We start from the raw sequence: 26346 nt of genomic DNA on the forward strand, positions 1-26346 counted from the left end.
AGCTGAATTATTTATAAATTATTATTATATACAAAATAATTGGTAAATTATGCAATATTAAAGAAAACAAAGCAAAAAGAAGACGAAAACAGATTTTCAGTTCATTATCTATCATAATCCCCACTCAAAAAATGATCCCCCTGCAAACAAACAAACAAATAAACAAACAAAAATCCCACATTTTTGCTTCAAAATAAATGCTTCACACCACAATGGCATGATGACATGATGACATATGAACAGCTCTTACACCATCACTAACTACATCACTAAGCTTTCTTGTTCTTATAAACTTTTGGGTTGGAAAATTATTGACGGTTAAAGAAAATCTATTTCATTCATTCATTCATTCATTCATCCATCCATCCATCCATTCATTCATTCATTCACGTGTTTTGTTGTCCCTGTAGCGTGTGCAAACACCGATTTCGGTTTTGGCCTCCTCTTCCCCCCCGCGCCAGACTACTATTAAAAGGCGCTGACGTCAAAGCGGCGGCCATGTTTGGCGCGGGCAGAGCGGGTCTCCATTGAAGAAGAAGCTGCAGTAAAGCCAGGCAGTACCAACAGGAGCGGGTTTCAAAGCGGTCAGCTGCTGAATAGTGCACATCATCAGGTAAGGGTCTATTCTTTTTAGAACTGTAAGACAATGTAAAAGAAAAAAGGCTCTCTTTCTTTTTCTCTCTTTTTCCCTCGCTCTCTTTCTCTCGCTCTCTTTTTTTTTAGAATGCTATAGAATGAAACCCCAAGAGAGATTTGTGCAGATTGACAATGTTTTCCCTTAGAGCACTGAGCTAATGTGTGTATGTGGTCAGTGTTAGTGTTGTGATTAGAAAGGTGGATGTGGTGTGATATGATTAGGATGGTGCTGTCAGAGGGTTCTGTACTGGATGCCGCGGGCCGGTGCGCACGAGGTGGGCGGATTCTGCGCTTCAGCACCTTGGACAGCGACAGCGCTTTAAACACCTTCTGTTTCATCTGGTTTCTGGCACTGAATCATATTTAGCTAGATTATAGATTATAGATTATAACGTCGAAACGAACTGCACCTTTGTCTGGTACAAGGGTAAGGTTTTGGGGGGTTTTGTGCCTTGTTTATCTATATTCCACTAGATTTTTTTCCCCTTCAAATTCGATTTGACCATCAGTCATATTCTCTCTTCCGTCGATCACTACAATGTAAAATGTAAACTAACGTCGTGTTTATCTGGTCGCTGAGTTAACACGTCGTATTTAAACACACGCCTTGCTGCGGGGTTTTTACGCACCGCGTGTGCCTTTGGATTTTAGCCAAAATACTAGGAGAGGAGGAAAGCAAAGGAAAGGATTCAAATGGCATTGATAAACTGACGTGACGTCGAGAAAAAAAATCATATATAGGCTATGTATCATATATAGCCTTTATGATCGCGGAAACAGATCGACGAGATCACGGAAAGGGGTGGAATTGGTGTCAGATGGCGTGATAAACTGCGACATAACATGAGAGAGAGAGAGAGAGAGAGAGAGAGAGAGATTGGGTGTTGGGGACAAGACGGAAAGACATTATTATTTCCTAAAAGAAAGAAGGGGAAAAAAGAAAGAAACGGCCATATCCTGTGTGTATTTACGTGACAGGGGCACTAATTACCGCCCGTGTCGTGTCAGTGATGGTCGGTGGGTGATGGGCGGGGCCTGGCTGGTGTGCGGTGCGGGGGCGGAGATGGGAGAGACCCGCACTGAAGGCGCATCTGCGGGATCGCTGCTGTTCACGTTCTAACGCAGTATTTATTCATTTCAGCGTAACACAGTCATAATCAACATCATTAAACGAGAGCAGGTATTTTGGCTTGCTGCATGCAGATCTGTCTCTGTCACGTGCCTGTTTCGTTTTGTGTGTGTGTTTCAATTTATCTTCTTTTATTTTATTTTTTTTAATTTAGGCTGTTATTGATGTTTTTGTTTTTGTTTTTGTTTAAGCCATATTATGTTTACGCCATCTCCCTACCACTGATTAGTCATTGCACACTCGTGATGCAGGAGAGAGAGGGAGAGAGAGCGAGAGAGAGAGAGAGAGAATAACATCTTCATGTCGTGCTTTCTGGGAGAGAGGCTGGAAAATCCCGAGAGCTCTTCTCAGTGACCTGAAATATTGATAAAGGCTTCTTTTTTTTTTTTTTTTTCAAACCAGACACCCGTAGTAGAAAGGCATCTATTGTGTAGGCCTACATTGTGTGGTTGTGTGTGCCTTTGTGAGAGGCAGGTGGGCTTGATCAGGGCACGACTGTTAATGCGGCTGTTGGACTGCAGAGCTGCTTCTGCTTCTGCTTCTGCTGCTTCTCTCCCTGAAATGGTGACTCACGACGCCGACCACGTTCACCAATCTGCACCAATAGGCTATTCACACCATGGTGCTGCTTTTCATTAATAAAACGCGATGTTGTCGAGATGGAACAATTTGTTGATAGACACGGACGAGTGCTGATACACTGACTGCATTTTTAAATGTCGTTTTAACCCTTTCATGTTTTCCCCATCAATGTTTTCAACATCCAGATTCTTTTTCGTAAGACTTCCCTCCTCCCCCCAAATATCTATAATATTAAAAAACCAAATGCATTGTCCATGTGTAAGAATACCATGAGTTGTTTTTTTTTTTTTTTTTTTAATAATTAAAACATGATTGTTCAAATGTATGGCCTAAAATATTTAATGTTCATCACCAAAATGATAGAAAATATAGGCTATATGTTTTTTCATGCATCATTATCATCATTATATCATTTAGATATATTAGCCTACCACGTCATTTCTGACCAAAAAAAAAAAAAAAAAAGGTAATATTGACATCTATAACATTTACACTGTTTAGGGTTGGATTTCAGAGGTAAAAATGTCGGTGTTGCGTTTCCACACACACACAAAAAAAAGAAGAAGAAAGAAAAACAAAACGAGGCTAAGACATTCGATGGAGTATGGCACTTCATTGTTATTCTATTTTTCATTTAGTATTTTGTGCGGAAAATATGTAAATATATATCAGAGCCATCCTGCACTGGGAATAAACTGGACCGTCGAAAGCAAGACAGAAATCAAGACAATTATTCATATTTTAAACTGTAGAAATGATATCAAATTATTTGGTGGTGATTTAAAAAATATATATTTTCCTAAAAACATCCTTAAAATTGACTGTCCATAACTATTGTGCATGAAAGGGTTTAATACGCTATACACAGCCACATATTCCAGGCTTAGCATGCAAAATGTGAACATATTTAAAAACAAAAATAGAGTAAAAGCTTAAAATGGCACTATTTATCCTAAATTCTGATAACTGTGTTTTGTATGCCGTTTTACAGACCAAATCCACTATCCACATTTTGCACTGTGTAGCGTATAATTAACACTTGAATGTTTGGAAAGTGTGAATTCCTGACTATAGGTAGTGCATTTACTGTATATAGACTAGATATTAAAGGATTTGAGTGAATATTTGGCTTATTTTTTTGGGTTAGGTTGTTTAGTTTGGGCATCATGGCATTGTTTCAGAGTCGAGGGAATGCAACATCACAAAAGGATATTTGTCCTCGTAGCAACATTCTGGGGAGTTTTCCTTATACATGTATGAACCCCATTTTAATCCAGTTTTAGTTTAGCCTGACAAATGTGTAGGCAATTTTGTGGGCCTTTATATCAGCTGCCTGTTACAAATGTTAACATTTTAATTGAATGTTAACATTACACATATATGCAGGCAATCAAACATATCAGCATGCTTGTGATGCATGCAGTGCAATACATAAAACTATTCAATAACACCAAAAGAATGCTTTTATAATAATCTTTATACACTGTATGTGTCACTCCATTGTGTCGTTACATAGCCCTTTTATACAAGTTGATGTTGTAAAGGCAAATCATTATTTATGTTGTTGGACTTTACAGTTTGTAGTACAGCAAAATAATGCATCATTAGTTAAAACATTTGCATTCATGGTATTTGGCAGACACCCTTGTCCAGAGAGACTTGTTCAAGGGCCCAGCAGTGGCAGCTTGATGGTGCTGGGATTTGAACGCACAACTTTCCGATCAGTAGTCCAATGTATTACGTAGTGAACATCATACGAGATTTAATGCATAAGGAATTATTATCACATCGTATCGTCATAACAGCTTTAGCTCCTGTTTAAATCCTGTTGTGATATCGGAGAAATATGGGAAAGATGTAGTTCTCCATCATTCTCTGAAGAAGCAGATATTTTTCTTTTTCTTAACCATCTTTCATGCATAAATTATTTACAAATATATCTAGGATAGTTTTGGGTTTTTTTTTGTTTGTTTGTTTTTTACACGTATGGCTAAAATATGACTTAAATTCAAAAGTAAATGGATTGACCATGTGTAGGAATACCAACGTGAAGAAATAATGAATATTCTTTCAACGTGTGAACAAAAACTGTTAACATTTAAGCCGGAAATATTTCATGTTGACCAAAAGGATATTGAACAAAAAATATAGCAGTATTCTGGAGCAATTTTACACATTCATTTTAGATTATCATAAGGGGGAGGGACTATTTTCAATAAAAAATAGTTTAAATAAGATAAGGTGTTAATTCTTTGAAGCATAAAAATATGGTTTAATGAATTTTAGATTTTGTGTAGAAAGCAACAGAAATCAAGTTAATGGTTTTTGTCAAACTACTCTAATGGCTGACTGTCTATAATTGTTGACTCTGTTGATAAAAGGGTAAAAAAAAAAAATTGTTGCTGTTGAAAAGGTTAAGTGCTCCAAGTTGTTTTTAGACCTGTTCATTCAGGCTGTATTACAGTTTATAAATGGCAGATCCCTACTGCTGTATTTTTCATGTTGGAACAGCTGCAATGCACTGGATGTTGATGCCATATATATCTCCCCCTGTCCTCTTATTTATTAGGGATGCCTGTCTCCTGCTGCAGAATCCTCTGGCTGCACTTACTGTAGCCGAGGGGGTCTGAATAATGATCTCCTCACCTGCTCTTTATTTTCTTTTTCTTCAGTGACACTGCTGAGATTATTGGTTAGCTTACAGAGAGCACAAAGTGTGGATGAATAGAATTTGAGATTTAAAAAGACCACCAGACCAATAAAAAGTTGAACCTGCTCATAATGACGTGTTGGTAAGTTGAAAGCCAGTGGAATCGCAAATGTAGTGCGAAGGGAACTGAATGAGTTTTTCTTATTTCTGCTTTTTTTTTTTTATAAAGAATGTAAGGATACACAAACATGGCATTAAAAACAAGTATTGTATAATGAATAATGATAATGATAATGTGTCTTATTGGTCACATATACATTACAGACAAATTCTTTTTTCTTCACATATCCCAGCATGTTAGGAGGTTGGGGTTAGAGTGCAGGGTCAGCCATGATACAGCGTCCCAGGAGCAGAGAGGGTTAAGGGCCTTGCTCAAGGGCCCAACAGTGGCAGCTTGGCAGTGCTACGGCTTGAACCCCCAACCTTACGATCAGTAACCCAGAGCCTGGCAATGCTTTTTACAAACCAGTTTGAGAGATATCTGACATACAAGCTTCTGAGGATGGACAGATTAGAGAGGATGGATGGATATAGGAGATCATATAAAGACCATTAAGGGGGGAAAAAAGACAAGATGCCCAGCATAATTAGTCCTTCTCTTAATTAATGACTGTAGAGGGTGCAGGGGCTTGGGGTGGGATTGGGATGAGGGTGTCATCTGATGGTATTCAAACCTTCTGATATGTTTAAAAACAACATTTCAAAAGATACAGGAATTGATGTCTTTTGATTTTGCAGCACATGGCTGCAAGTCATAAGTTCGTGTTTATATGCAAGTGCAAATCCATTTGACTGAGGTCTGTCACAGGTCACAGCATGAGCCTGAGCATCTGGAATTATTATGCCACACACTAATCCCTTTCTCAATGCGTATGTTAGGCATTTATAGTCTCTTAACTTCTTTACTTTTACACTTGTATCCAATCACTCCAGCAAAAGGTCCTTCACATTCTTTTAGTTAATGGAAAATGATATTAGAGTAAGTATGATTGGAAAATACTTAATTCTTTCTTAACATAGCTTTCATTAGTTTGGAATCTATATTCTCTATTTGCTGTTCAAGCCTAGATTATTTTTCTGAATATTATATGCATTGATTTGAATGTGCCAATTTAAATCATCATGATGTAGGACTATTATTAATCACAGAAGCACAAATGCAAAGATTGTTCTTGTTACATTTGTTCCAAAAAAGGGTGTTTTCTTGGAGTAGAAGGTGTCTGCAGTGTTTTTTCTTATGAAAGTATATTATACTGTATGGCCTGGTTACAGCAAATCTTATAATTTCGAGAACCTAAGTGAAGGTATTGTTCATGTGTTCTGGCTTTTGGCTCCCTAATTGCTTTTTAATGTCTTTTTTTTTTTTTGCTGCTCTTTAAATATTTATCAGTCACTGATGCCAAGACCTGCTGCTTTCAGTTGAAAAGCTTCTGAGCTTTACTCTTCTTCTCAGTGCATATAGTCAGGCCCTGATCCTCATCATCGTACACACAGCCTGGTTTTTGAGATGCAAATGTGAAATACTGTATAATAATAAGCCTAATAATAGGTATGAACATGTGTACATGCAACAAGTACACTGCTTGTATTTAAGATATCTGATGAGCAAATGAAATAGTGATGCTCATTTTGTAGATGAGGCTGATTGATGGTGAGGATGTGTAATGAGAAAGCTCCATTTTCAAAGCCAATTCAGTCCCTTCTGGACCATCCTTGCAGTGCTAATTGTCTGTCATAAAATACAGTTGATCAGTTTGGCACCCTAAAGAGATCTGGCAAAAATGTTTGCTTAGATTTAGAATTTCTTGCTTAGATTTTCTCTAAAAAAAGGTTGTTTTTTTTGTTTGTTTTTTTTTAAATCAGTAACAAGAACTTTGTTATGTAACTGCATAAGCAGTTAATACAATCAAGCAAAATAAATAACCATTTTAAAATATTAAATTTTTTACTCTTTTTTATCATTCTTTTGTTACATTTGCCATGACAACAAACTTATACCCAAAACATCCACATAAAAAAAACACTTACATTTAAACAAAAATGCAATGTTAATTGGATTACTGGTATTGTTAAGGTACCCTGTCCAGGGTGTACCCCGCCTTGTGCCCGTTGCTCCCTGGGATAGGCTCCAGGTTCCCCCATGACCCTGAAAAGGAGTAAGCGGTAGAAGATGGATGGATGGATGGATGGATGGTATTGTTAGGGTTAAACCATTACAAGTAGATTGTTTGGAAAGTGTCATTAGAACTTCATGTGTTGTGATCAGATGAGACCAAAACGGTTTTGGTCATGAACACCATCAGCACAAATATGTTACAGGAACACAAAATCAGTGTTTATCAACAGCCAACTCAGTCTCAACCCCAGATTTGAACAGTGTTGTGAATTACAGAGTGCAGTCCACATGTGCAAACCCAAGAATAGCATGAGCTTGAAATGTTCTGCATGGAAGACTTGTCCAAGATCCATCTACACGCTACAAAATACTGCACTAAAAACAACCCAAATCGGGTTATTTTTAGCCCAACAGCTGGGTAAATATAGGACAGAACACATTTTGGGCTAAACTAACCCATCAAGTTGGGTTGTTAATTTTGACCCAGCAAATGGGTTGTTTTTGAGCCTAAAGGATGGTTTCATTTTTACAAAAACGCTGGGTTAATTTTATTTCATAAATGGGTTAATATTTTCAGGATTATTTTTTTACCCTTTGAGAATGTCTAATATACCACATCATAAACAAATACGTCAACATGGTATCTCCTTTATTTATACACAAGAAGGCGTTCACAAATGCATTGCTAGAGCTGCTAAAGTGGTGTTTATATATAGACTTTGAAATAAATGACTCTAATAGGTCATATATTTAAGACGAAAATGACAGATTTTGATAAAAGGAGACATTTAAAACAGAGTAACCAACTTATGATCCAGTGGGCATAGTGTCATGTAAACTGGACTGTTGTCGTATTTTTTGCTTTTCTAGTGTACAGTAATGGTTTTATAGATAAATATATTGATACGAACCTTGTTTCTCCAAATAAGTCTAACAGTCTGTCCATGAGAAAAGCGCTACCTCCACCTGAGGCCAAATTCGAACAGTCTGAGCTGATTTGATTTGACCCAAGGAGCTGGGCTGAGGCGTCGGGTGGGGGAGGGGTGCAGTGATTCAACTGTCAGTGAAAATGACCCAGCCACTAACCCATCGGTTGGGTTACACAAAACTACCCAAAAACTACTCAACACTAAGAAAATAACCTAATTAAATGACCCGAAAGGCATTTTTTAGAGTGTACGAGTGTGGACATTAGAAGAAGAGGAAGAATTACAGAATGAGGCTTCAACAAATATTAGTTGTGGATGCCAATACTTAAGAAAAAAGTTTTAATGTTTAAATATATAGCATAATGCTTAAAATATCATCATGTTGTTTACCATGTTGATTTTTGGTCATTTTCATGAAGCATGCCCATATTTCTGGAATTTACTGCAACTTCAAGGAGTAAGGAGAAGTAAGAGAAGAGTGAAGAATAAGACTACTAGTGTGCTTTTAACCCTTTCAGTCCTGCTTTTTACATACTTCAAAAAATGTTCATGTGTTTGTTTTCACATCTATGCTTTTCATATTTTTTTATATTGATTTATATTTTCCTGTTCACCTTTTAATGTTTGTTATTGTTTCATATTTTGCCTTATTTCATATGCAGGGGTTTTTATATTTGTTTTTTGTTTTTTTATTTTCATATCCACTTTTTAAATTTTTTTTCTTCTCATATCTGCATAACTTTTCTATTTGTATTTGCATTCTTTATATACTTTAACCAAAACTGTCTGTTGATCAGCAAATTGAAAAAAAAAATTATTATTATTATTATTATTATTATTATTATTATTTGAATCACGTGACAGAGATTACAGTGGATGCAAGGACTAAAAGGGTTCATGTGTGTGCACAATCCATCTTATTAAGGACAAACATCATAAGTCTGGCTCGGTATGTGGATAGACTGCAGTTGGACTGTTAGATGTCGGGGTTGGGAGGGGTTTCTGCAGAAGTCTGCAGTGGAATCTAGCACTTTTACTGCAGAAGGATCACAGATGGGCTTGTGAAATGCACCAGTGTTAGATCAACTGCAAAGACGTAAAGATTCTCATTATATCTCCAGCTTTCAGCATTGGGCACAGGGAACGTACTCCAGCCATAACGACCCTTGTAACCTTATCATTCCAAGGTTTCCTATTGCGTCCACACAGAAATAAATGCATTATCTTGCCTGATGATTAGAAATACAGTGGGCTAGTTTACATCAGTAAAAAGAAATATCATGTAAATTAGTAGCATGGCACTGTCAGCAGTATAAGCCCACAGCATTGTACTATAGGGACTGAGCAGTAATACCTACTTTTGCATGATTTTTTCATGTTTTGTGGGGGTTTATTTGGCTTTTCTTCTGGTGTTCTGGGCTTCTGTGGATAGAGTATGTTATAGATACGTACATTCCCTAATTTATCTCATTAAAAGGCTAGCTCACATTACTTAAAGTATATCTCACTGGCATTTCAAGTATACATAGCATTTAACCGTGTACTTTAAATGTACAAGTGGTGTGTTGAGGTTGCAAGTGGTGTATGTTAAATAAACAAGTTTTGAAGAAGAAGCCTTTATTGGTCACATATACATTACAGCACAGGGAAATTCTTTTCTTTGCATATCCCAGCTTGTTAGAAAGTTGGGGTCAGCCATGATACAGTGCCCCTGGAGAAGAGAGTGTTAAGGGCCTTGCTCATGTGCCACCTCAGCTGTGTTGGGACTTGAACCCCCAACCATCTGATCAGTATCCCAGAGCCTCAACCGTCAAGCCACCATCTAAAGAATGGTTTGAAAAGGCTCTATTCAAGTTGCTACTCTATAAATAATATAAAACATTTCACGACAGTCAGATAAATCCACAAATGTGGATACATCACTGAGAAAATAATGAATAGTGAGAAATGAACAACTGTCAGAGCCCTGTATTTAACATATCCAGAATCCTCATACCATGACCAGATTTCACAGGACAGTTCTATTTCCTTAACTCTAAAATTCAAGGTCGAATGTAATACGTTTTTCCCCTTTCAGGGGACAGAAATGCTATTAGAATGGCTACAGGAGAAACAGAGGCTGCAAAAACAAAATGGCAGCCAGACTGGCACAAAGACAAGCTGCTCTGATTAGGCCTGTGTAGGAAGGTGTTCCAAATTTTCACACCTCTCGCTATTTTTTTTGGGGGGGGCAGGTGGGGAGGGGGGGCTTGCAGATTCTCATATGAGTTCAAGTTCAAGCATCATATGCAGTGGGGGAAATATTACAAAACACTGACTAGAGTAAAATTGCTGCTACTATGGTAATGGGTTACTTGAGTAAACAGAAAAGTAGCAATCAAGACAATGACTCAAGCAAGAGCAAATAAGAGGTCAAGTGGTGAGTAATTACTTTACAAATGACTTTTTTTGTGCACGTCTACAACTAACAAAACTAATCCGAAAATGTTCTATATCTGAGAAATGCTTGTGTGAACAATTATGTGAACTAACCCATAGAGCTATGAAATGAACATCACATGTTAATTCGTAGGTACACAGATCTAGCAAAGATGCTCATGCTCATGCCTGCATGAGTACAGATGTGAAATCAGAATCAGCTTTATTGTCAAGTACAGGGTTTACATGTACAAAGAATTTGTCTTGGTGTACTGGTGCTTAACAATGACAATAAAATACAAGAAATAAAATAATATTAATAAGATAAACAAGAGAGAAAGTTATGAAAATTAGAAGCATTAAAAACTATAAAGTTATGTAAACTGTGAAAAGAATTAATATAAATAATTTAGGAAACTAGAAATAAAGACATCATCTGTACATTAGTGCCGGATGTGCAAAAATTGGCCAGTGCAAATGCTCACAGTTTTTTTGTGAATTGTTTGCGTTAATGACACGCATATGAAACAGCAATGTGGGGTTGTTGGTTAATGTAATGTATAATGTCCATGGAGGCAGATAAGAGACCTTGGTGGGTCCTGAGTATTGTTAATGAGGCCAGTTGAAGTTGGAAAGAAACTGTATTTGTGCAGTGATGTTTTGGTCTTTATGGACTGCTTTGCGGGGGTTCTGTCTCTTGAAGACTCTGCTAACGTCTGTCTCCAGGATGGAGAGAGTCATACTTGTGGTGGGAGAGGAGGTCGAGGTGAGGTGTGCAGCTGTTGAGAGGCCCCAACCTCTACTGTGGTGGAGGTGGTGAAGCTGGTGGGCTAGAGCTGAAACTGATGTCTGGTATCACGGGGATGGTATCAGGACTGACTCATTGTCTTTCAAAGCAACAGTAAAACTCATTCAGGCTATTGGCCAGACGCAAGTCGTTAGCAGAGTGGGGTGCTTTAGGTTTACTGTAGAGAAAGTGAAAATAATGACAGCTTTCAGGGGACTGGAAATGAGGCACTCCATTTTTTTTTTTTTTAATCTTTTTCATTACACAGCAATAGTTGATTATGTTGCTGAGGACATTTCACAAACCAGTGCCTTTACAGTGTAATGAAATATTGATGGTAACAAAAGCTAAATAATTCATGCCTAATAAAGCCAAGACATGATGCTGATTGAGTATAAATGTGTTACATTACTGTGATCTGTCGAGTGAAAACAGGATTAATAAACCTGGTAGAAAAATTGTTACAACCTAAAGAAATTGTAATAATATGCACCGCTGCACTGTTCTCTGACATAGTCAGATTTTTATGCTTTTTTTTATGCGTGTGTTTTGCCCTCTAAGGTGCTCTAGAGAGAATAGTCACTGTGCTCTGGGGGAGATCTTTGAGTCAGGGATTTCATCTCTGGACATACAGTAGGCTCTCTTACCTTCACTGAAATATAGGGAAAACAGGATATGAGGTCACAATAGTGTCCGAGTCCAAACAAATTTGTCTCTCTCAATGCAAACTCTAGAAGGTGGACAGAATTGCAAAATTTCATTTCAAGTAATTATTAAGAGCATTCTTCTAAATATCTGATAAATCTATCACTTCGAATGACTTACACAACACAACAACAATTAAGGGATGCCATTGATTGTTGATTGTTTTGTACAATAATGCAAAAAAATGACATCTTAGCAAGTTAAAATATCTTAAACATAGTCAAAATGATCTAATGATAAGAAACCAAATATAAGATTATTAAACCTATTTATAGACTATAAGTTTGAGTATATTCAAGATATTTTCAATACGATGTCATTTTTTGCAGTGCAGTACTTTAATGGTCTATGCTGAGGTTTTTTTTTTTTTTTTTTTAATTTTTACATTTTTTATTATTTATTTTTATTTTTTAGCAGCGGTCTGTGCATTCTCCTTGTTATTGAGTAATGTCTTTTGTCATGCTCTGTTGTTTGGATCTCCGCTACATTGTTGTGGTTGTCGTTCCGTGTTTCTATACACTGCCGTTCAGTTAACCTTGACCAGTCGAGGAAATCACTGGTCAAACAGTTTACAAAGGCTTGTTTTATTCACTCAGCAAAGCACAAGCCGAGAGCGAATGACAGACTGCTAGAAATGGGGTAAATGATGCACTAAAGGAGCAGGAGGATTAAAAAATAACAGAACAGAAGAAAAGGCCAAAATGACAAGATGAACAATACAAAAGGATGACACTAGTTAAGCAAATACATATCTGCATTTGTTTAAATGTCAAAAAATGCTTGGCATTTTTAGCATAGATGGAACTTCACACTGCAGTACTTTAATGAAAACATAGTATTTATTGTGCATTTAAGTGGGCGTGGCCTTGATTGTTTTTCATAGCAAGAGCTTTGGGTTTTCTCCTAAAAGTGTTTATTTGAAATCCATACCATTAAGTGAAATCAGCATTGCTATGATCTATTACAAATGTGTTTCAAAAGAATTAAGTTTTATGGCAAGGCTGAGCCTATGGCTTGTCTCAGTAATGTGTTAGAGTTAGCATTCTTTCAGTGCTATGCCTTATTGCAGAGTTACATATCCAAAGCTTGTGAAGGGTGAAAAAGGAAAGGCTGGGTGGCAGGACGGACAGTAAAGTAACTTGTAGTTTAATAGTACTGGGTTTAGGCTTAATATTGATTTTCTCTTCCAGCTGTCAAGTGCCATGGGACTTCAGTTTGGTTTACTTCAGAAATTCCCTCCACTGCATGAAGATAAAGATAAAGATAAAGATAAAGTTCAGCCCTGGTGCTGCTTGGATTGTCTGGTTATTTTACGGCTGCTGTCGACTGATGTTTGTTTTAACATGTCCTTGTTTGACAGGCTGTCCGTGGTGAATATGGCTTGTTCATTAACATTTTGTTGGGGAAATTTCTAGAGATCATTTTAGACATTAACCATTAACACATGATCCAGACAAATAATATGATAAAAGATAGAAATCCACATCTATTTCCTGTTCTGCCATTGATAAAGAGGCTTTGTACTGTATATTGACCTGGTGCCTTGGTCAGGTAAAGTCGTGATGAAGTAAGTTTCAGTGTCTCCATTTTCCATTGCAGTATAAGGTCAGACTGTCACATTAAATCTAAGTGCTCAAGTTTGGTTCATGTAATGAACGAAGCCCATGTTCTGATTTTATAGCACATTTAATGTCTGTTCAGACCTAACTGAATTTTAATTGTAAATGCAATGTCTGAAGGGAGAATATGTGTGAACTCTATAGCCACTCTTCATATTTGACAAATGAATATGATGTAGCATACCTTTGTTCCTGTACTGCAAACTGTTTAATTCTAATATTTTTAAGAGTGATAGTTTTCTTTGGGAGCAAACAAAGAATTCCACCAAAATGTTCTTCCAGAACCCTGGGGATCTTGCTAGCTGCCAGCAGAGAAAGTATATAGTTATCTAGTAATGCACATGAGAAAAAAGTGATGGTTCACCAAACTCCTTGGGGTTGAATTTTTATAGGCTGAGTTCAACAGCCATGAAGATGCTTGTTACATTCCCACTCATAAAGGTTGCTCTGCCTTCATTGTTATGCAATTCCCTGCTGCGTCATCATTATACAATTCCCTAAAAACTCATCCAATACATAACACAGAGCCACTAGGTTATGGAACTGGCAAAGTAATCGTATAAGGAACCAGGCTTCTTTTTCCGAGGTGTTTATTGATGCCATTGAAAATAGCCTGGGTAAATGAAATGGCTTTACTGTGACTATAAATCCAGCTGACCTCTACAATTGCGAACGCTGTCATGGTGGATAAATCTTCGATGGAAATGGATCGGAGGAACATTTTAAATCTGACCCAGACTGACACAAATCCTCCCCCAACACTGGCCCCTATTTAGGAGACTTGCATGGTTAACTGATGTACTGTTATGTAGGAGCATCTTGAACTGTTGACTCAAGGGCAGTGCAGGATTAATAAACAGACATATGATGTGAATAGTCTCACTCATGTATTTCCTCACTCTTTGTCCCATTTTCTTCCAGCTCTCCCCATTCTCCCTGTAAGACCCACACTTCCCAGTTGGAGGCCAGCTCCACCAACTCCACCCCAACAGCCATGGCAGATGACTCAGACATGCGCAATGAGCTCTCGGACATGCAGCAGCGTGCCGACCAGCTGGGCGATGAGGTGAGGACGAGTGCCAGATCTTAAATTACTTTCCATTAATGTCTGTTATAATGTTTCATGCAAGGGTTCAGTTATGATTCATTTCAGTGATCGTTAAATGGTAATTGTGTGGTGAGGTGAACTTTTGTAGTTTTTGAATATGTAGCTGATGTGGCAGTTCTTTCCTTTGCCTCTAGAATGCTTCAGGCTGTTTGTTGTGTTGCTACAGGGGGGAAAAACTGGTTGGAATGTAGACATTGCAGATATTTCTGCCTCCATTTGCTAAAATTCATGTGATATATTTATGAGCAATGTGAGGAGCAAAGCTTGATCTCATGAGAAATTTGTACCAATTCAAATGAACTAGGGTGATAAGGTTGGAATCCTCCAACCTCATCACCCTATCCTCCAAAGATCGCTAGTTCAAATGCCAAGGTCATCCATGTCCAGAAGTCCAAGAGAGCAATTGGCCATGCTCTCAGTGAGGGAGAGGTGACATATTCTCCGACATTGGCCAATCATGGGCCTCTGTGATCTCATGCTTGCTGGACAAACAGTAATGACACAGAGTTTAGTATTGATGTGTAGTTTTGGATTAAATGTACAGTTTAGAAATAATAATTGTTCCAAAAATGTAATATTTGCCTCCTGGAAATTTTTTGTATGTTGTATATGCTAGAGTGAAAGTTAAAAAAGAAGAATATCAGTAACTTAGTTCTGTCAATAAATATTAACTGCTCACTCATTAATTACCATGTACTTCTGTTCTCTACCCTGCTTCTCCCACATATCTCAGGTCTTAAAGCTCTTTATTGTCTAACTTACTTCTGTTTATAATGTCTTCTCTCCCTTTCCACAGTCACTGGAAAGCACTCGTCGCATGCTGCAGCTGGTGGAAGAGGTAAGTCATGTACACAGTATATAGGATATACTATATAACAACTATATATATATATATATATATATATATATATATATATATATATATATATATATATATATATATATATAATGCTATCCAATAAGGGGAATTAAATATGGACGATGCAATTTTAAAGGAGTACTTTAATACAAAAATGCTATCTATAATAATAACAGTAACAGTTTGAAATGTAATGGAAAACAAAAGAACCCCATTAGAGGCTGAGACTCCATTAACTGGCCCTTACCAGCACAATTTATTTTGTTAGACATGTTAAAGAAAATTATTTTGAGTAAACTTGAGATTGTATTGTGGGAAGGGGGGAAGACAAATTACAATACGGGAATGAAAATGAAAACCACAAACTGATATCTGAATAAGAATTGTTGTGGTATATCAGTTGGGTTTCATAGCCTCTGTTGCATTTCTGTCTGCTGCCTGCTGACCTCAACTGACAGATGGACTTTGTGGCCAGGAGCAAGTTTAGTCTTTCTTAACAAGGCTAGACAGGATGACAGTTGGGTGAGATGGAGAAAGGAGATGGATGGAAAGAAGAGAGTGAGAGAGAGAGAGAGAGAGAGAGAGAGAGAGAGAGACTCTTAAGAGAATGACCTCTATGCCGTATATCTCAAGGTCATGTTTATAATCAGTGTCCATAATACTCTTTAGGCAGAAAATAGGACAGCAATGCATGGCCTCTAAAGTAAGGAGCAGTGCAGAATAAGGACAAACCATGGGTGATGGAGGGAAAGACTGAATGAACATTTAGACATACTGGCTCTAAGCAAATGATTATTCAGTTATTGACAAGACCTCATCATCTGGGTTGCAAAATGTGCCATACATTCTCATAGAACAGACGGTCAGTAGCTTATTTCAGGTTTTGCAGAGCTGGATGGATAGCCTGACATGAACACATTAACACCCCTTAGGATTCATTTCCTTGCTGAAGCAGGGGTGGCTGCTGTTCTCCATCTCAGCCTGATTTATGCCACCATGCAGCCTCTTGATTATAGAAAACATTGATGATGCCTCCCTGCAAATGCTGACATGGCCGCTCTTCTGATTTAAGCTCAGGCACATCAACTAACACTTCCAAACAGCATAAAAGAGGACAGTAGAGCAAAAACATCCCATGAAACACAGCTGATTTTTTTTTTTTTTTTTTAAGAAGGGTTTTTTAAAAATAACTTTTGTATAAAAATAAGGTGAGAGGTGGGAGATGTATGCAGGCCAGCAGAAGTAAATTTTTCACTAAAGCTAATCAATGACTCAGTCAACTACTGAGTACTCAATATATTGATTTCTTTGACTTAGTCTTTCATAGAGTCACCCCAACATAGTCTCTTAGTGTAAAGGGTACAACTGAACTAGTACTGTTAAAACAAGAAAAAAAAAAAGAAGAAGAAAAAGGCCATGTGTGCCTTGTTCAAGAGTCAAGGACTCCACAATGCTCTAATTTTGTATAGAAATAAATACTAGATTCATTGAGCAATGACATATGTTTTTGTCTATAGAACAGTTTCCCTGCTTCATGGCATTTCGCACATGTGGTAAAAATTAGCTGGATCATATAAAAATTACATTCTGAATAAACATACCCTGATTTAAGTCATTCTTAATAGTGATGATTGCCTGCACTTCAGCTTCCCAAGGCCAGAGTCCAACCCGGTATTATAATTCCCAGCAGTAACTATTTGCTGTATTATTTTCATAAGGGTTCAACACCCCTGAATCCTGAAGTCTATCTCCAAACTTCATCCATTCTAAAGGCTTCCTGAATCCTTGCTTATGGATGCCACTGAGACATTCATTCCGGCCCTTTTATGGTTTCCATGATAAATAAGCTACAACAATAAGACTGTAATCATTGCTGACCCAGCCAATAGGTATCATCCTTATCACCCCGCTAACAGCTTTCTCAGAAGCATTGATGCATGTCGTACATAATTAAGCACAATAAGAACATCATTGCTTAAATCTGAGGAAAAGAAGAAGACAGTGTTTTTGGTAATGGTACATTCTTAACTGCTGATATTTATCTACACCTTTCCCATAAAACAGCTCTGTAACCCTGTAACCTGACATTTCGTTATCCTGTACCTTTCCTTGACTCCAACTCATAAAAGAATCCTGTAACTTCTCCTAGTGATCGTACCTCATCTTTGTTTCCACTCTTTCCTACTTTCTTTCACCATCATCTATGCCAACCTCTCCATGCCACTTGGTGCATAGAGTAAAGATGCTGGTATCAGGACTTTGGTTATGCTGGATGAGCAAGGAGGTAAGTCTAAATGCTTTACAGATGGATAATGAAAGCATGATCTGCTAAAACATGATTACTTATATAAAATATGTAATTTTCATTGTAAATACATATCAGGTATTAATTATATTAAGTAATCTAACTGATGATTTAATCCAATTGATGACTTAATAAACCAATGGATAATCAATTAATAAACTGATGGATAGTTCAGTTTATTTATGTTTTAGAGTGTTTATTCAATGTTTTCCTTTCAATTAACATCTTTCTGAATATTTCTTTATCCTTTATTTCTCTGTCCTCCACCCTTTTGTGCTTCTTTACTTCAAGATGCACACTAACAGAAAAAATATGGCTACTGAGACTCTACATCTGGCCAGTTTAAAACTGTACCATCAGTGGAGAAAATTTTAAATATAAAGAAGAGTGAGTTTCTTTCTCTGTGTGGGGAAAGAAATGATCGATTTAACTGGTGATGACAAACATCACTCTTTCCCATTAAACACTAATATCTTTTTTGTATAATCCCTGGTTACATGTGTCAAAACCAAGCTATGTTATGTGATTGTTTGGTCTATGGTATCAGTAAATGAATCCACAGTGCCAACCAACGTCCAGTGCCTTGAGCCCTTGGGGCTTGGGACATTTCAAGGAAATTGGAATTGTTTCATGTGAAGCAAGGCAAATTGTGATTCAGTAAATTTCATTGCCACTAAAACCATTACAATCTCATGATGGCAAATGTTTAAGAATCTCCATGAGGGTAATAATGGTTACAGTTAGGAAAACAGGTTTCTTTATGATAGGTTTTTTTTTTTTTTTAATGACTTCACCTGCACTTAATTCAGTCAAGTTCTCCAAATTTTGTCTGAGATTTCTTTGAATACACCTACATACAAGAAACCAATAAATATGGCTTCAAAGCCAGGGATTCTACAAATCTGACAATGGTGCTGGGCTTTCTTCTTTCCAGACCCATCCACAGTCTGCCTTTCTTTTTCTACCCTAACAACATATCTAACAGTGCCAGACTGCATTCCCACTGATCACGCAGCCACCTCCGCCATGTTCATGCCTTACCCCCACCCAGACAAATAAACTGTGATTTACACACACTGTTTTAGTGAGACTCGCAGACTCTGACTCAGCATGCTATAGCCTTGGGGTTGGGGTGAGAGATTTCTATCCTGAGGTTTAATTAATGTCAAAAGAGCTTTGAAATGTTTCTGGGCTCTTGTCACTTACTGCTTTTGACCTCAGGGATCTGTTTTAATACTCTGTGGAACTTTCCATCCATCATTTTTTGTTCTCAAACCCATTATACTTTAGATGGAAATATCTTTATATATACTGTATATATATGGAAAGTTTTCAAGCCTAGGTATCATGTTACTGTCAGTGGATGCACTCAAATGCATGCTGTCCCCTCTAGATAAGCCACGTCCAGCTTGATAGTGTTCATTTCTCCAAAAGCCAATAAAATTCATTCCACTGCTGTCATCCCTTTGTCCTGACCAGAACAACTCGATCGTGTTGAAGATGGCATGAACCATATCAACCAAGACATGAAGGAGGCCGAGAAAAATTTAAAAGATTTAGGGAAATGCTGTGGCCTTTTCATATGTCCGTGTAACAAGTAGGTACTGATCATGTGACGGAGGGGTCTTTTGCGTATGTGGTGGCGTCCGTTTTTTTTTCCTCCTTTGTTTTCCTTTTGTCACAGTGACTGTCTGAAGTTTTTTTTTTTCTTTCTGTCTTCTCTTCTTTGTCATCTCTTTCCTCTTTTTCTTTCTTTCCTCCCTGTCTTCTTCTGACGTGCTTCGTTCTGTGGGGGATAAATTGCTTGTTGTTTAATCAGAACAACTGGAGCGCATCGAAGAGGGGATGGACCAAATCAATAAGGACATGAAGGATGCAGAAAAGAATTTGAACGATCTAGGAAAATTCTGTGGTCTTTGCTCCTGTCCATGTAACAAGTAGGTGCTGCTTGCCTGCCTGCCTGCCTGCCTAAAAATATTAGAACATAAAATAATACACCCTAGAAGTCTAGTAGCCCCATCCAGCAGTAGCCAAACTCACTACCCACGCTCTTCATCACGACCTGCCCCAAAGGAAGCAATAAGCATGAGCCATTGGTCATGCACACACTCTCACACACACACGTCCAGCTGCCCTGCAGACTCGTCTCTGAGTCCTCTATGAAAGAGCGACTATCCATCAGATATATGAAGTAAGGCATGCTGCACTGATCCTACAGTCTGACTTTGCTATAAAACCTGCTCTGAGAACCGCATGCAAAGATGAATAGGATGGTCCTTTAGAAAACCTTAGCGTTTGAATTGTCAAAGGATCCACCATAAAACTGTATGGATGTGCCAAAGTTGAATTATTAATGTAGGAATAGATTTATTAGTGTGAGTGTCAAATCGGACACAATAGTCATTTTGGTGGGCTTTTGGTGAGCTAATTCATCAATCACAAATCAAATCAGTCATGGATTTTTTTTTTTTAAATTTAGCCTTGCTTTAATGTATTAGGAAAAAACAAATTCATTAAACATCATAAGCTGACCAAAGTAATAAACTACTTTCCATGCAACTTTGAGAGCACATCCATCAATGCCTCTGACTTGAATGACTGAAACAGCATGTCCCTGAATGCCAAATGCATGTTGATGCAACTCTTGCTATTAATGACATTAATGCTGCTACCTCTTAAACTTGTTAAACAATGGTGCATAATGACATTCACAATGCTGAAGATGAACACATATTGTTTCTCGCTAAGCACATTAATTAACACAATAATTAAGCTAGCCTACATTAGGATTTAACACAAGAGTGTTAAGGAAAAAAGAAGATTATGAGATAGCATGTGCGGTGGAGAGAGCCATGTTCTCACTAGTTTCCCCGAAGGGGAGAGCAGGCCAGATCTAGGTCAGGCAGAGGGGACTACAGTGATGTCTGCTATCATTTGATTATATTAGCTAATGTTAGCAATGCCTTTAGTTGTATAAGTCAAATAAAAGAATATCTAAGCGTATAAACCATTTCTGTTTTAGCCTAGAGCTAATCTGACCCTGATTATAAGTAAGGAATAAACTGCACCATGCTGTGCTGTTATAGAAGAATAATCAGCGCTGTGTTGTGTTGCAGCCACATCATGAGCACCCTGAAGTTCTATAACAGCACATCCTGAAGTGTTATATTCCTCTTATACTACAGCAATTTAATTTTGAAAGTATTAAAAAATGAGACGTCATATTTTTTAACCATTTATGGTTTCATTTAATGTTTTACAATGTCCCTGAGAGATTAGTTAGTCAGCTGTTATCACTTAGATTATAGCAGCTCTATAAACAATCGCTCCTTCACTTTCATTTGAAGTTAATTAGACCAGAAAGGACAAAGTCCTAAAGTCTTGAAGACTTTCCTATGGTGGAGAACTTATAATAGTAAAGTAATAGTTTTACCTCTGACTGTTACAAAGCCTTGGCTTGTGTGGAGCATCTGCCATACATGTCCTAACGATTTAGTATTTAATATCACATTTAGCTTTAACAAATTTCAACTTTACTAAAACATAAAATAAACAATTAGTAAGCAAGCTCTAACCTGTTTATTTTATTTATTTATTTTTTTGGCAGTGTGATATAACACATGCTAAAGTTAGTTATACCTTAGATGTTGGGCAATACAACATTTTTATTTATAGAATAAACTCAATTACTCCTTGAGATATATCATTCCTAAGAATAAATCTCTGATAAGTTCCTCAAAACAGCTTTTTTTTTATTTTTTATTTTTTTAAATGAATTATGGTTACGTCATTCAGACAGAAATTGCTTAAACATATACTCAGGGGTTAGAAAAAGCATTTTTGGTTCAGATATCTCAACATCACCTCTTATGCAACTCTTCTGTTTCCTTGTCACATAGATTTTACATGACATACAGTACATTGCTATTGATTACATACTGTATAACATTTATTTGTATCACAGGCAATGTGGTGAAGCAGTTAAATCATCAACCAGTCTGCAACATTAAATAAAACTAAACACACTGCCAAGATCGTTAGATGGTGGAGAATATAAATAACACTGCAGTGGGCAGTCTGGCTTTTCCTCAGCTTAGCTTCAAGATCTGGATCCCTGATAACAGTATTTATCCATGTGAACGATACTGGAATTAAATGTTCCAGGTCATTTTAAACAAACGATGCGAAACTAGATTGCACTCCTGGAAGATAACAGATGTTCATATACTGAGTGGAACAGAATGAGAATAAAGGTTCAGTCTAAACGTGATGTTCTTCTCCTGTCGTTGTCAATCAATGCAAAAATTTTTGAAGGACTTGCTGCATCTAATACTGTACATATCTTACTGTAGAGACAAATCTTTATATAATTAATTTGTTCCCTTTTATATGCCGAGCCAAAATGGTCAAGCCTATGGAATTTACCAAAATAATCACCAACAATACATATTAAGGGGAATAATTTTACCAGTGGAGCCCAAATTAAAATGGTGACCAAGGAATGGGTTCTCGTCCTTTCAGTTTCTTTTCTTTTGCAGTTGTTCACACTTGTCTCTGACAGTGTGGCAGTCCCGTTATTCTGTGTTGTCTGTCTGCCAAGGCTTGTCTTATTTGTTATTTGTCATAATCAGAGATAGGGAAACAAGACATTATCACTGGGAAGGGGAAACAGTCCAACAGGAAGTAATGCACGGATAACCTCTGAGACCCAGATTTCTGTTGCTAGCTAGTTAACCCTTGTTTTTTTCTTTTGTCAAATACAGGTATGTGTTTTAGCCAGTAAGCCATGTATATGTCAGCAAGGCCTAACATTTCAGATAGAACAGATTTAAGTATGCCTGTTAGTGCCTGCCTGTTCGTCTAGCATTTGTCCACTGTTGCTAGTGTGTGTGTGTGGGTAGAAACACTTGTCATATGGAGGCTTTCCGGCCACCTCGGCGTTCATGTTCTTCATTATTCATGCAGAATGAAGAGTGGGGGAAGCAAGGCCTGGGGCAACAACCAGGATGGTGTGGTGAACAGCCAGCCTGCCCGTGTTGTTGATGAGCGGGAACAGATGGCCATCAGTGGAGGTTTCATCCGCAGGTAAGGCTACCTTGGATGAGAACTTGACTTGAGATGAGAATGCAGGGATGGTTAAGACAGCTAAACTGCTGAGACCATTTTTGATAAGACCAATTGATGTCAAATATATGTTATATAGAAAGGGATGAGGCTAACTTAGTTGTTATGAGTGAATAATAATGTGCATGCTCAGAACAAGTACTCATTCATCTTCAGTAACCACTCCATCCAGGTAAGAGTTGACAGGGACATACCAAGGATAGGACATTAGTCCATCGTGCACACACACTGTACACTCATTCACACCTATGGATAATTTAGAATCACCAATCCACCTAGTGGCTAGTCTCTGCAATGTGGGAGGAAACCGGAGCACCCAGAGGAAACCCACTTGGAGAACATGCAAAAGACAGTAACCGAAGCCATGGAGCCATAAAGCCATGAAATACTCCTGCAATGTACTCATGTCCAGTCCTATATGTGATCGTCTGTGCAGGGTAACAGATGATGCCCGGGAAAATGAGATGGATGAGAACTTGGAGCAGGTGGGAGGCATCATTGGTAACCTGCGCCACATGGCTCTTGACATGGGTAATGAGATTGACACCCAGAATCGCCAAATTGACAGGATCATGGACAAGGTAGGTCCCATTAGAACATTCAGATTTTTAAAGGAAAGCTTTATCATGCTTCTGTCTATAAAAGTTCACATCACATTAATAAATTCGTTTATGATTTTAACAAAATGAAATGCGTTTATACAGTCAGATGCTATTTGCACCTGGGCGAAAATAGGAATGTTGGAACCTTTAGTTGCTGCCAATATAATACCTAACATTAGCTAAGTAGTTAGCGGTCTTAGTTACGAGTTTTAAGGACACAACAGTTAGTCTAATAGTTAGCTAGCCAACTCGGCTAGGGAATTTTTGTTAAATTTACACATAAGCTAGCTTGCGAACAACCTGAACGACATGGTTTATTTGCGCTATATACAACAGTTAGCCTAGCATCAGCTAGGAACTTTTTTAAATCACCCAATATTGAAATGCTTACATTTGCTACTGTTACTATAAACTGTTATATTGAGTGATGGATATATGGTATTTTACGCTAGGCAATAATTCTAATGAGTCAGATTTAACACTGCATACTTGTGTTTGGGTACACTGCAAAGTACACAACAAAATGCTGTAATGACTTACATTTTCTTTTGTTTGTTGTCTCTTAGGCTGAGTCCAACAAGACCAGGATTGATGAAGCTAACCAGAGGGCCACAAAGATGCTTGGCAGCGGATAAGCGCCTGAATTGCCTGCTTTTACTAACCGTGCAGTTTGTCAAAAGGCGCAAACATGCTTTTATCTTGGTATTTACCTTCTAGGTTTGCACACATGCACATATCACCCCTACATTGTAAATGTTGTTCTGTGTGCTGTCTGTCGGCTTTTTCAATGATAGTCCTCGTAAAATGATTTCTTATACTCTGTATCATTCTTTCCAAAGGTTGTATATAGTGCTGGCTCGATGGCTCTAGCTCACTTGTGATGTTTTTATTCTTTTTTTTGTCACCTATATATGTATATGTATATATGTATACATATACACAGGCTTATATATATGTATACATATATTTTATATATATATATGATATATGATATAAACCTCTTTACTGGATGAAATATATAATAGGAATGCTTTACAAACTGTCTTTCCTTTTCAGTATCTCAGTATCGTCTTAGTAAAACTGTGCCATTTCATTAGGCTACTGTCATGCTCCTTATTTTGATGTTGTCATGGCAAATGATGAATGGGTAAAAGATGATTAATTATATGACAGTGATACCAATGCAAAAGCACTTACAGTATCCTTCCTTGGTTCATTTTCCTCATCATAAACATAATCAGTTACTGTTTAGACAAAGTGCAACTAGATTATGTAGCTGTAATAGACATTGCATTCCAAGTGGTGTGAATTGTGCATTATGCATGACGAATAGTAGATTTTAGAGTCTTATAAATAAAACTTGTCTTAAAAATATATTAAAAAAAACAAAGAAACATGGCAGTAGCAAAAATTGACAAAAGCATGCTCAGTATTAGGACACAGTTGAACGTTCCATATTCCTGCAAGTTTGCAATAGTGCTCTCTTTCTGTCAATATATATTTACAGACTGTGATCATTGATGTAACATAATGCAACATGACCGAAAGAAGAACTGTAACAGACATGACAAAAATGATGGTTCTGCAAAAATGACCTGTTTTCTAAATGATTATGCAGCCTGGAAAAGATAATGACTGAAGTGTTGAATGGTGGAGAGTTGTTTTCTGTATCATAGGTTTTGGATGCTCTGAGAAAAAAATAATAAATAAACAAATATTTGCAATGTAAAGCAAAGATGCATATTTCTGAGAGATCTTACTTTTATAAGAAGACTGTATCCTGTTATCCTGTTCCCTGTGTGGTTTGTTATTGGTTAAAAAAAAAGAAAAAGAAAAAAAAAAGAAAGAAAATAATCCGTGACAAAAAAAAAGAGGTTTTTGTTGCTTCTGTACTTTAGAGCTATGCACACCAAATTGCTACGATGTTGATTAGTCTGTATAAAAAGACAAATAAATACCTTACCTGAATGACACATAGGTTAAACTGTGAGACTGGTATCCTCAATGCATGTAATATTAAAAACTCCCACTGTATCTTGTCAGTCTGTGACGTGGTTGACATTTTGTAGCTAGCTGAATTAATTAAAATGAATATAACCCCTCCTGTATGGGTTGTCATTATTGTTTTGCATGGATGTATTGAACTGGAAACTATCAGAACTGTCTTTTTGGACAGATCCTGAGTGGTCATAGTTGATAACCCTGATAAAACCTAAGGGGGGGGTTATGGATTCATCCAAATTTAACTATAAAGTACAGTTATGCACTGTTGCGTAAATGACAGCATTGTTACTTCATAGAACATAACCCTGCTCACACTTGTCCTGAGTGATATGATCGAAAGCAGGTTTGGGAGGGTTACCTTAAAAATTTATTCCGTTACAGTTAGAAATTATTTCATAAAAATGTAATCAGTAACGTAATTCAAGTATCACAATATGAAACTAATGCAATCTGATTTACTTTTGGATTACTTCAAGATCACATGTGTAAATAAAGTCAAGTGAAACCCAATATGATCTAAAGTACTTTTATTTAGAGCTTATTTTAGAGCTTAAGATCATGTTCAATGTTCAGATTTGTTTAAAGAAAATAAATAAATAAATGAATAAATAAAAGATCACTGTCCCTGATGTGGGTAACGTTACATCACAAAAGTTTGGGTGACCCTATTCTGGTTTTCCAAAAAGAGGACACCTTAAAAGCGTTCAAAACCA

General features: G+C 37.3%; 1 protein-coding gene across 1 annotated transcript; it reads left to right on the forward strand.

Moving 5' to 3' along the window:
* Positions 1-489: 489 nt before the first annotated feature.
* Positions 490-25372, forward strand: snap25a (synaptosome associated protein 25a). The gene is made up of 8 exons (XM_053614299.1): positions 490-613; positions 14553-14697; positions 15536-15577; positions 17834-17882; positions 19723-19840; positions 22869-22988; positions 23464-23608; positions 24196-25372. Exons 2-8 carry the CDS (start codon positions 14626-14628, stop codon positions 24262-24264), a joined length of 615 nt encoding a protein of 204 aa, XP_053470274.1. The 5' UTR covers positions 490-613; positions 14553-14625; the 3' UTR covers positions 24265-25372.
* The last annotated feature ends 974 nt before the right edge of the window (positions 25373-26346 follow it).

The sequence above is a fragment of the Ictalurus furcatus genome, chromosome 25 (assembly GCF_023375685.1).
Source record: "Ictalurus furcatus strain D&B chromosome 25, Billie_1.0, whole genome shotgun sequence".
Lineage (NCBI taxonomy): Eukaryota > Metazoa > Chordata > Actinopteri > Siluriformes > Ictaluridae > Ictalurus > Ictalurus furcatus.